This window comes from Ranitomeya imitator, chromosome 5 (assembly GCF_032444005.1).
Source record: "Ranitomeya imitator isolate aRanImi1 chromosome 5, aRanImi1.pri, whole genome shotgun sequence".
In the NCBI taxonomy this organism is placed as follows: domain Eukaryota; kingdom Metazoa; phylum Chordata; class Amphibia; order Anura; family Dendrobatidae; genus Ranitomeya; species Ranitomeya imitator.
In genome coordinates this window covers 443,193,394-443,206,131 of record NC_091286.1, presented here as the reverse complement: position 1 = coordinate 443,206,131, position 12,738 = coordinate 443,193,394, and the positions used below count along the sequence as shown (strand labels likewise).

Genomic DNA, 12,738 nt, shown 5'->3' with positions numbered 1-12,738 from the left:
CGCCAACCACGAACAGCCCTGACCACCTCAGGCTCGTGAGTGCCCCACCACCGCCAATGCCCTTTCCACACCCTCCTGTATGGCAAGCGCCCACAAGTCAATACCGATATCGTTGAAGTGCACGCCATCCTCTCTCCAGAAGTTACCGACCCCGGCCTCCAACTCAAAGTGCCTCACTGCAATTCCTCCATTCCTGGATACAAACTTCCCCACAGCCCTATTAAGTTTGATCCTGGCCCTATTAATGCCTGTCAAGGACCGAGCCAACCTCCACTGCTTCCTGGGCACAATGTCGGACCATACCGTCATAACTCCCGGATAAGAGACCCACAATCTCAAAAAATCGAAGCGGATGTCCCTGATCAGTTCCCTAACCGGCTTCATACCCAAATCATTCCCCCCTATGTGCACCAGCAAGATATCTGGCGCTCTATCCAGACGAACCGCCCGGGAAAATTCGGGCAACACCCGGTTCCATAACATACCCCGGAACCCCAACCATCGAATCACTACCGTGTTGCGGTGAAAACCCAATTGTCTGCCGTCCGGTCTAGCGTCAGCCCGCGCCGCACCCCAATACATGAACGAATGTCCGAAAATCCATGTCAATAACGGGGGCCGACCTGAAAAACAGAACAATAATTAAATGAACCAGAAGGCTACATGGCCCCACACAAACTAATGCCGTATATAAGTCAAATAACGATTAGAACCCCAGCGCCCGATTCGTTTAATCACATCAGACCCTAAACCCAAACCATCCGCAACCGTTGCCGCCCCAATTCTAAAAGAATGAGACCCGTAGGACCGAGGATCCAGTCCCAACTCGACCAAAACCTTTTTCAAAACCGCCGAAAATTGAAAACGTGACAAGAAAGTCCCGTCCTGGTGGCAAAGTAACGGGCCCGACCTAACCGACCACAAACCCCAGTATTCCTCCAAACATCGCTGCGGACACATCAAACATCCATTTACCCTCCCTAAACCCACCGCTTACCCTTTCCGAACCTGTCAGTCTTCGACCGCCGAATCAAAAAGGAAATACCTCCTACCCAAAAATCAACATCCTCTGCTGACAAACCTCCCGCCTTAGCCTTGTTAGGGGACACCAGCTCACCCAATCTCAAAGCCCCCAAAAACGCCCAAGAATATGCCAACCTAAACAAGGCAGCTTCGAACTGAGAACCACAAATTCTCCCAACTGCGTCTCCTAACCTAACTAACAAACTAAACGAAATGGGTCTACGCTTGTCAACACTAGTGTTCCCGCTACGAAAACCCCGCAGGGCCTGAACTACGAGAAAATTCTTGGTAACATCGACCGACCCCTGCAGCTTGAAACCAAAGGCCAAGCCCGCCATAAATTTGTTCACTTTCAATACCGACCAATTCCACTCAGCTGCCTTGCCCACCAAAAACAATACCGCCATTGTCCTATCGCTGTCAGATTCAGCCACTCCCCATTGGCCAGACCAACTCTCCCAGATTTCCCAAGCCGATTTGTAAGCCAGCCACGTCGACCTCGAGACCGAGGATTGAATCAACCTTCCTCCTCGTCCGCAACAATTTTCCACAAACGTGAAGGGCATACCACTCCTGAGGCGTCCGCATCTGGGGCCAACTCCCAGAAACGTTCCAACTGTGAACGAGACAAAGCATCTGCTATAGAATTTTGTACCCCCGGTACATGTACTGCAGAAATGTATGCATTTAACTCCAAGCAGCGCAACACAGGTTCCCTAACCAGCCTAATCACCGGGGGGGAGGAAGAGGTTAAACTATTGATAATAGCGACCACACTTAAATTATCGCAATGAAACCTGACCTTCCGATTTTGAAAAATGTCACCCCAAATCGCAACCAACACCACAATTGGGAACAGTTCTAAGAGTGAAAGATTCTTAGTTAGACCCTGCTTCCGCCATACTTCTGGCCACACCTCCGCACTCCATCGACCTCCACAATACGCGCCGTATCCAACCTAACCGGCCGCATCTGTGTACATTTCACAGTCAAAATCATCCACGGCTTCCAACTGAATCAAGGAGCGACCATTATAATTTGACAAAAAACGCTGCCAAACGACCAAATCTTCTCTATGCTCCTTGGTTAAACGAACAAAATGATGTGCCGCCCTAACTCCGGCCGTTGCCAACGACAACCTACGGCAAAAGATTCGACCAATGGGCATAATCCAGCACGCAAAATTCAAACGCCCCAAAAGGGACTGCAATTCTTTCAAAGTCACCTTACGCAAATGACCAATCCTGTGTACCTCTTGTACCAGCAACAAAAGTTTGTCCTCAGGTAACCTACATTCCATCTTCTCTGAATCGATAAGGATACCCAAAAAACTCAGAACCTTACAGGGTCCCTCAGTCTTCTCCTTCGCCAACGGTACTCCAAACAAGCCAGCCATCCACTCCATAGTAGCCAACAAATTCCTGCATACGGCGGAATCAGGGGGACCAATAAACAAAAAATCATCCAAATAGTGGATGGCGGAAGAAACACCGGACACATCCCTGATCACCCATTCCAGAAACGTGCTAAACATCTCAAACAGTGAACAAGAAATCGAACATCCCATAGGCAAACATCTGTCCAGATAAAAACCACCTTTCCAACAACAACCCAACAAAGGAATGCTATCCAGGTGCACCGGGAGCAACCGAAAAGCTGATTCAATATCTGTCTTGGCCAGTAAAGCCCCATCGCCATACCGCCGTACCCATTGCACTGCCGTATCAAACGAGGTGTACACCACTGAACATAGCTCTCCATCTATGCCATCGTTAACTGACCTCCCTTTCGGATACGACAAATGTTGGATCAACCGAAACTTGTTCGGCTCCTTCTTGGGCACCACCCCCAAAGGTGAAAGGACCATGCCTTCAATGGGCAATGAACTGAATGGCCCAGCCATCCTACCCAGTTCCACCTCCTTCGCCAACTTACTGCTGACTACCTCAGCATGCAAATCCGCTGACCTCAAATTCTTAGTAGTAAAGGGAACCGCTTGATTAGGGGCCGGGATCCGAAAACCCTCAGAAAAACCCCGTAAAAGAATTCCCGCCTTATCTTGATCAGGGTATCTATTTAGATAAGGGACCATCCCTTGAAGCCTCACCGGTGTCTCCCCCTTGACTACCACCCGTTCCTGGCTTACCCTTGGCTTTTTTGAAACATTTGGACGCTCCATGAGAGCTCCCGTTGCAATGGGAACAAACGTGCTTAAATTTGCAGGAGTTCCCTTACTTACATTGGCCATCATTGAACTGCCAACAAGTACCGGACTTCTCTTTCCCACCCTGTGCTCCCTGGCCTCCGCTGGCATGTCCTGATTGCTGAGTGCTGTTGCCACTGTTACCCTGAAAGGACTGCCCATATCTCACCGGAGCCATGACTTTCAACCAAAGCCCGATATCCTTTTGGTCCCATTTGATTTCGGGCCTGACTGCCTTCCTCTGACGGAACTGCTCGTCATAACGGAGCCACGCCTGCCCCCCATAAGTCCAATATGCCTCACCTATCGAGTCAAAGTAACAAAACAGGCCCGAACAGTTATCTGGAAATTTCTCACCTATGACACTAGCCAGTATCGCAAAAGCCTGCTGCCAATTAACGAAGGTTTGCGGAATCAACCGCCACCTTCTCTTCTCCTCCTGCTCTTTTTTGCTGTCCTCCTTCTTACTCTTGTCCAAATTAAATTTTTCCAAAGGGAGTAGGGAGAAAATCTCCACATACTCATCTTTCCAAATCCTCTCCTTCACTTCCTTCTTTAAATGCGCCCCCAGCGGGCCCTCAAAGCAGACGTACACCTCCCCCTTAGCCCTGTCGTCCAACTTTACTGTATCCCCTTTATCCTTCTCAGTCTGCACCGACACCGATACACCGGCAGACGATGCCTGTGCTGACCCCCCAGAACTAGTCGCATCACTAGCCAACCGCGATCCCGCCCTCACACCCTGTAACCAGGCTGCCAGGGGGACCCCCCATCCCCCTCCGCAACTCCCCCTTCCAGACTTTTCAAAAAATGTGACACCCCAGCCAGAATATCACTAATTCCCGACATCCCAGAGCCCCCTACCCCCGCCATAGTACTATTATCGGATGCCATACCCCCGATACCCCCAAACCCCCCTAAACTACCACCTAACTGAGACAGACTAGACGTGGACGTATACTCACGGGGCTGCGCGGGTGCTGTGTCCCCGCCAGCCGGACATCCAGACTCCTGCCGCGTTCCGTCCTCTGATTGTTCGCTCCCCGACTCGCTCCTGGTGTCGTAGCCCTGCCGCTCCAGGCCCGCGCCCCTGGCCTCCTCATCACCAGGGGGGACCGGAGCGGGGGATATTTGGCACTCTCTAGACCGTCTGCCGGACCTGGATCTGGCGTCAGCCGCCATCGCTTGCAGCCTGCTGCCTCTTCCTGTGCCACTGTTGTCCCCAGCCTGGGAGTCCTGAGGCTGCCTGCCCTGCAGCCTGCTCTGCCGGCCTCTCCGCGTGTCGGGCGCCCACCCTCCTATATCTCCGTGGGCGCCTGGATCCTTCGCAACCGCTCCGTTTCCCCCTGCAGCCGTCCAAGCTGCCTGGCGCCTCTGCTTCACTGCTGCCCGAGCCGTGCGCACCGGCGCCACGCTGCTCTGTTCTCTCCCCGGCTGCCCTGAACTCCGGCGCGCAGGCCTCACTTCCAGTGCGGCCTGTAGTACAGGGGAAGCGCGCCCAGCCACCGCGCTCCTGGTCTCCATAGTGCGGCGCCGCGCTGCGCCGGCAGGTCAGGGGCCAGGATTCCTGCCGGAGGCGGCGCCGGGCGGAGCAGCCGCGCCAGGGCACCGAGCCTCCGCAGGGTCCCGAGTGGGGCTCCGCGGCCTCCTCCTGCCGCGCGTACCCATCTCCGGCGACAGGCGCTCCGGGGGCCTGGTCCTCCTCGTCCTGGTGCCACTCGGCTCCGCGGTCCCCAGCAAGGAGGCCAGCTGCTCCTTCAGCCATCCGTCCCTGCGCGATCTCGCCATCTCCCGAAGCCGGTCCATCATGCCGTCCACGGAATCCATCTTCTCCAGGTAACGAATTGCAGTGAGTAGAGGGGGTCTTTCTCTGCTACCTTCCTCCTCGTGACTGCACTTCTTCCCGCACTTTTTCCCCTAACCAATGATACCCAGCCCCCCAGCTCCTCCCCCCCCCTTTTCCCCCAGCCAATCCCCTTCACTAAACTCAAACATAATATGGGAAAAAACCCTCCCATGGCAACACAGTCATGGGGGGCTTTCATCTAGCTCTGCCCATTCCAGCCCCCCCCTAGAATTTCAGTCTCTCGATGTACAAAACTGATAGAGACATACCCCAAGCGACTTGCAGCTGTAATCGCACAAAAGGTGGCACAACAAAGTATTAAGTTAAAGGGGCCGAATAACATTGCACGCACCACTTTTCAGTTTTTAGATTTCCACAAAAATCTGAAATAATCAATAAATTTTGTTCAACTACACAATTGTGTTCCATTTGTTGTTGAGTGTTCACCAAAAATTTACATTTGGTGTATTTATGTTTGATATGTGGGAAAAGGTTGAAAAGTGCCAGGGGGTCAAATACTTTCGCAAGGCACTGTATATACACACACAGTGCACATAGACATGTATATACACACGCTGTACATGCATACCATCCTGTGCATTCTTCAAATCTAGACTAATGCACTTAAGAGACCTTTGGTGACATCACTGTCACATGAAGTCACCAAAGGTCATTAACCTCGGAATAGAAATGCTAGGGACCCCAAGAGAGTGGGGACCTGAGCAATTGTTCAGTCTGACTCTTCCTAATGCCGGTCCTGACTGTTACTAGGGCTTACTGTTGGAGTAGGACTTATATTTCAAGCATACTCCAAAAATCATGCTAGGGATTATTTTCGGGGTAGGTCTAATTTTTAGGGGACATGGTAGGGTTGCTTTTGAAAATCTGGAGAGTCTGATAACTTAAGGTAGCCATACACCTTAGATAGTTTACAATGGTATACTCATTTGACAGCAGAGCATTCATGTGTTTTCAGTGGAGGTATGAGAAAAGATAGCTTTCAGCCTCATTTGGAGATGGCTGATCTTCCACAGAGACAAATCAATTGGGCATTTGGTTTTAATTTGCCCAATCCTTCCCGACTTCATCATGTATATTGGAGGGTTTAGACGACCTCAAATGTCAAGTATAAGACTAAGTTCCCACAATGAGTATTTGGTGACTTTTTTGTTATTGCAGATTTTCTGCTGCATTTTCTGCAACTTATAACTAAATTAGGTTACTTGCATTTTTTTAAAACATTTTCATTGCATTTTTGAGTGTATTTTTTACATGCTTTTTTATTGCATTTTTTTTGTATCTTTTTCTTGTGTCTTGTTTTAAATAAAGCTTGTTTTTGATACTTCTTGGTATTTAGCTTTCACAAAACTTTATTGTTACAGGCATGTGTGGAATAGATACGTTTTTAGTGTGTTTCCACAGCAGAAATGCACTAAACCTGTGAATGTGTTTTTACTTGCAGATTTTCAGCATCTATATACAGTGCTCATAAAAATAAAGGGAACACTTAAACAACAGAATATAACTCCAAGTAAATCAAACTTCTGTGAAATCAAACTGTCTACTAAAGGTACCTTCACACATAACGATATTGTTAACGATATCGTTGCTTTTTGTGACGTTGCAACGATATCGTTAATAAAATCATTATGTGTGACAGCGACCAACCATCAGGCCCCTGCTGGGAGATTGTTGGTCGCTGAAGAAAGTCCAGAACTTTATTTCGTCGCTGGATCTCCCGTGGACATCGCTGGATCGGCGTGTGTGACACCGATCCAGCGATGTCTTCACTGGAAACCAGGGTAAACATCGGGTAACTAAGCGCAGGGCCGCGCTTAGTAACCCGATGTTTACCCTGGTTACCTTCCTAAAAGTAAAAAAAAACAAACACTACATACTTACCTACCGCTGTCTGTCCCCGGCGCTGTGCTCTGCACTCCTCCTGTACTGGCTGTGAGCGTCAGTCAGCCGGAAAGCAGAGCGGTGACGTCACCGCTCTGCTTTCCGGCCGCTGTGCTCACACAGACAGTACAGGAGGAGAGCAGAGCAGAGCGCCGGGGACAGACAGCGGTAGGTAAGTATGTACTGTTTGTTTTTTTTACTTTTAGGAAGGTAACCAGGGTAAACATCGGGTTACTAAGCGCGGCCCTGCGCTTAGTTACCCGATGTTTACCCTGGTTACCGGCATCATTGGTCGCTGGAGAGCGGTCTGTGTGACAGCTCTCCAGCGACCAAACAGCGACGCTGCAGCGATCCGGATCGTTGTCGGTATCGCTGCAGCGTCGCTTAATGTGAAGGGGCCTTTAGGAAGCAACACTGTTTGACAATCAATTTCACATGCTGTTGTGCAAATGGAATAGACAACAAATGGAAATTATTGGCAATTGTCAAGACACACTCAAAAAGGAGTGGTTCTGCAGGAGGGGACCACACACCACATCTCAATACCAATTCTTTCTGGCTGATGTTTTGGTCACTTTTGAATGTTGGTTGTGCTTTCACACTCGTGGTAGCATGAGACGGACTCTACAACCCACACAAGTGGCTCAGGTAGTGCAGCTCATCCAGGATGGCACATCAATGTGAGCTGTGGCAAGAAGATTTGCTGTGTCTGTCAGCGTAGTGTCCAGAGGCTGGAGGTGCTACCAGGAGACAGGCTAGTACACCAGGAGACATGGAGGGGGCCATAGGAGGGCAACAACCCAGCAGCAGGACCGCTACCTCAGCCTTTGTGCAAGGAGAAACAGGAGGAACACTGCCAGAGCCCTGTCAAGTGGTTTAATTTTATCAGAAGATAATTGTTATAATTGTTAGTATAGTATCTATAGCAACAATTATCTCCTGATGAAACTAAACTACTGGAACTTTTGAGTTCGAGGACAGTGTTGTACCTGCTTTTTTTATCCTCTTTATTATTCAAATTGATAGGATTTTCCAGGCTCAATAAATTGATAACCTGTATCCAATTGGTCAGCAATATCAGATCTATGGGTTCTGACTAGTGATGAGCGAATATACTCGTTACTCGAGATTTCCCGAGCACGCCCGGGTGTCCTCCGAGTATTTTTTAGTGCTCGGAGTTTTAGTTTTTACCGCTCCAGCTGAATAATTTACATCTGTTAGCCAGCATAAGTACATGTGGGGGTTGTCTGGTTGCTAGGGAATCCCCACATGTACTTATCCTGGCTAACAGATGTAAATCATTCAGCTGCGGCGCTAAAAGCTAAAACTCAGAGCACTAAAAAATACTTGGAGGACACCCAAGTGTGCTCAGGAAATCTTGAGTAACGAGTATATTCGCTCATCACTAGTTCTGACAACACCCCCCAAAATAAGCTTTTTTTGGCTCTATTGGTGGCTGGATATACAGTAAACAATGAACCAAACCGAACAGCCCAGTTCTATTTAATGCTTCGCTGACATTCCCAGGTGCTGAAGCAGAGCTTGTATTCGAGTAGCCCGTGAACAGTTGTTACGCAGCATATGAAGCTGTGCCGTTTGGCTCCATTCGCTGCTTATATCTGGTTGCTGCTGGAGCTTAAACCTACTTATCAGTGAGGGTGCCAAGGATGTGAACCCCCAGCCTCCCCAATCTGATATTTTTGATTAATCGAGATCTCAATCTGTGCATGCCCTACCACCAGCGTAATTTTCCTGAAGCCTGCCGGGAGGTTAATGTGTGGAACCAGATCGATCTGTGCAAGCACGGAATTGTAAAGTGTATGAAGATACTTACAGCAGAGGTAGTTGATGGGCCGTGGCAGAGATGAAGACCCTTTCCACAGTCCCACCCCACAGGGCCACCCTGATGCGCGAACAGCTTATTGCACCAAAACTTCTAATGGCGATTAAAGAATAAGCAGACTGTGGATTTCTACAGTGAATGTACCTATTAAATCAGCAGCACAGTGCCTTTATGCACATACCTTTAGTTTATAATATCTGATCATGATGACAAGTTCTTTAAGGTGCTTTAGAGCGTGAATTAGAATTAAATTAATGATTATTTATTTCATTTTTAGGTATTACGTTGGGATGTGTGGTGATGGTGCAAATGACTGTGGTGTAAGTTTTTCGCTATCCTTGTCTTCCTTTGTCAGTTTATTTTGCTTTTTGATTCATGTTTGTTAATACATCCGTAATCCATTATTCATTTCAGGCCCTAAAAATGGCTCATGTTGGAATTTCTTTGTCTGAACAAGAAGCTTCAGTGGCTTCACCATTCACATCTCACACTCCAAATATTGAATGTGTCCCAAGCCTATTAAAGTGAGTACTTCCTGATCTGTGGATTCAAAGTCGTGGAGACGGAGTTGGTGTCCATATTGGTGGAGTTGGAATTGGTATGAAATGGTCCGACTCCGACTCCTAAAATATATAATAAATTGTGTACAGTAGTTCAATATAGTATGTGCTGAAAATGTTTTCATAAGAATTTGTGAAAGTTATGAAATGTCCTATAAATGCCTGTTCTGTTCCTGATCTAAGGATCTTGGCTTTTAGTTGAGATGAACCTGTGCTGCACTTTATGTACGTGCTCAGTAGGGGGCAGGGCTGTGGGGTTGGAGTTGTGGAGTCAGAGTCGGGTTATCAGGGACATTGAGGAGTCTGAGTCTGAGGTTTTTTCTTACCGACTACACAGCCCTGTTTCATTCCAAGACTTCTTTTTCCATGATATGGTACGTGTATTAAATAATACCATAACAAACTGCACAAATAGTACCATAATACCTTTCATAATATTATCACCCCATACAGAGCCTAAATAGTGCTGTCTTACACAGTTCAAATAACACCACCATACAGTGCTCAAATAATACCACCATATTCTGCTGAAATAATATCCCCCAACAAGCTATGTTATCACCAGCATACAGTAATAATGCTTCTATGCATTACATTTCACAAAGAATTACATATAAATGCTTACCTCCTCGGTCAATAGACAGGTATGCAAAGGATGTACTTCTTTATGATAGATGCCCTACCAATTTACATTTCCTTCAATAAAAAAAGAAGTGACAATTGTATTCAGCAAAACATCTTATTTCTAAACAAGAGACTCCTCCGAACTGCAGAATGTATGTGTTTAGAACTCACACTCTGTCTTTCTCAACATTGCAAACATTGCTGTACTACATTTCTTCATTTTTCTCAATGCAGGTGGCTCATTGTCTGACCCATGAGAAAAGTGTATGTTTCCTTTGTGTTCTACTGATTTGTTCTTTTCTTTTCTTCCAGGGAAGGAAGAGCTGCTCTGGTTACCTCCTTCTGTGTGTTCAAATACATGGCACTTTATAGCATGATCCAGTATACTGGTGTGCTGCTACTTTACTGGGTATGACTACTAACTAATTGCATCACATTCTCTGTATAATGTAAAGATGTGCATTCATGAGAACCAGTATAATCTAGAAAAACAGAAGGATTAATTCAGTGTTGAAGAAAACATATTTATACAGTGACATAACTGATCTCCCATGGGCCCCGATGCAAAATTTGGACCTGGGCCCCACCTTAATGTTGGTGAGATGTTAGGGCCTTTGTAGCGTTTTACATCATATAAAGACAGACGTGTAATATTGTCCCAATCTTGGCACCTTCCTGTAATAATGTTCCCTGTCCTTGTCCCTTCTGTAATAATGTCCCCCATCCTGGGCTCCTATCTGTAATAATGTCCCCCGTCCTGGCCCCTTACGGTAACAATGTCCCAATCCTGGTATAATTATTATTATTATTATTTATTTATATAGCACCATTAATTCCATGGTGCTGTACATGAGAAAGGAGTTACATACAGGGTTATAGATATCGATTACAGTAAGCAGGTTTACATTGACAGACTGGTACAGAGGGGAGAGGACCCTTTCCTTGCGGACTTACATTCTATGGGATAGTGGGGAAGAGACAGAAGGTAGGGGCGAGGCGGCGGCTCTGGCGATGGCGAGGCGGTGGTTCTGGCGATGGTGATATGGTGGTATAATGTCCCCCATCCTATAACAATGTCCCCCATTCTTGGCCCATTCTTGACTGGTATAATGACCCGTATCCTGGACTCCATTCTGGTATGATGACCCCCGTCCTTGTATAATGACCCCCTTCCTGGGCCAGGTCCTTGTATAATAAACCCCATTCTGGCATAATGTATATCTGTTTTGGAAAACAATAAAAAAAAGATTCTTCTTCCTCCACTCCCTCGACATGTGGCGTTCTCTTCTGTAGGCGGCAGCTGACTTCAGTGTGCCATACTTCTATGCACCGCTCGTCACTGGCACACTGACATCAGCTGCCCGCCTTTGATTCGTTGGAGGCGTGTATTGCAGTGCAGGGAGCCACAGGCATTTCAACTGAATGTGCATCCTTGGACTCACATCCAGCTGAAGTACATGCCCATCTCCCGCACGCGTGAGCCAAGTCTCTGCTACCGTGGTCATTATGCCCTTGTGCTTATATGCCTGTGAAGCAGTTAGCTCAAGTTATGACACCCGGCAGTCAGGCCTGTTATTCCAATCCGAGCATGGTACATTTTTAATAGATTCTGGTCTATTTCCAGCCTATATTTGACATACTGCAGAGCATTTCTTAATTCAGCACAGTCAGTGGTGTGTAAAAGGGGTGAGGCTTTCTGGTCCATATCATTAGCTAAGCCATCCCCCTTCTTAGTCCTAGCCAATGCATAGACCGAGCAAGGGAATGAGTTGGCTATTGAAATGAATAGCGATCAGCCTCCTTTGATCCCTTCATTGTTACAGAGTAGGGAGCAGAAGCTCTCTTCTATATCCATGCTGACACCGGGACATCGGGGCACATTTTATCGCTAAAGTATACTGGTAACTGAAAACATTGCAGTGGAAGGATTTCCTGCTAAAGAACCCCTTTGACTCCCCCTCGCACATGCTTGTTAATGCTTCTCAATAAAAATCAGTTTACAATACTACATCTCAAATGGTTATTACCTTTGATTCCGGTTAATTAAATGTGTGGCTTTTTTTTTATCTAAACAGCAAAAAAATTCTTATGCAAACTACCAATTCCTCTTCCAAGATTTGGCGATAACTACGATCATTAGTGTAACAAGTAAGTGGAAGCGCTTTTAGAATCTTATATGTGAAGTAGTGTTAATAGTTCATTATGTACAGTTATCACCTTAGCAATATTCAAACAATCTAATAATAATTTTAGTTTCGGCATGTTTTGTGTTTAGGCTCCCTTCACATACATTTTAGCATTTTTAGTTAAACCCCTTAGTGACTGAGTCATTTTTTTTTAAATATCTGACCAGTGTCTCTTTATGTAGTAATAACTCTGCGACGCTTCAACAGATCCCAAAGATTTTCAGATTGTTTTTTCGTGACAAATTATACTTTATGAAAATGGTAAATTTAGGTTATGTTTTGCATTTATTTATAAAAATATCAGAAATTTGTCAATTTTTTTTTAAAAATTGCAATTTTCAGACTTTGAATGATTATCCCTTTAATCCAGATAGTCATACCACCCAAAACATTAATAAACAACATTTCCCTCATGTCTGCTTTATATCTGCATCATTTGTTAAATGTTCTTTTATTTTGTTAGCATTTTACAAGGTTTAAAAATGCAGCAGTAATGTTTCATTTTTTCAAGGAAATTTGCAAAAATTCAAAACCCCCCCAAAGTGATACCA

At 46.4% G+C, this 12,738-nt stretch overlaps 1 protein-coding gene across 1 annotated transcript in view; it reads left to right on the top strand.

Annotated features, from left to right (window-relative positions):
- LOC138638129 (probable cation-transporting ATPase 13A4) overlaps nucleotides 1-12,738 on the top strand; it is a 285,554-nt gene that overhangs the window by 228,216 nt on the left and 44,600 nt on the right. The window contains exons 22-25 of the mRNA XM_069727162.1: nucleotides 9,095-9,137; nucleotides 9,232-9,341; nucleotides 10,314-10,410; nucleotides 12,077-12,149. Of these exons, the coding sequence (XP_069583263.1) occupies nucleotides 9,095-9,137; nucleotides 9,232-9,341; nucleotides 10,314-10,410; nucleotides 12,077-12,149 (323 nt within the window). The remainder of the gene's footprint in view (nucleotides 1-9,094; nucleotides 9,138-9,231; nucleotides 9,342-10,313; nucleotides 10,411-12,076; nucleotides 12,150-12,738) is intronic.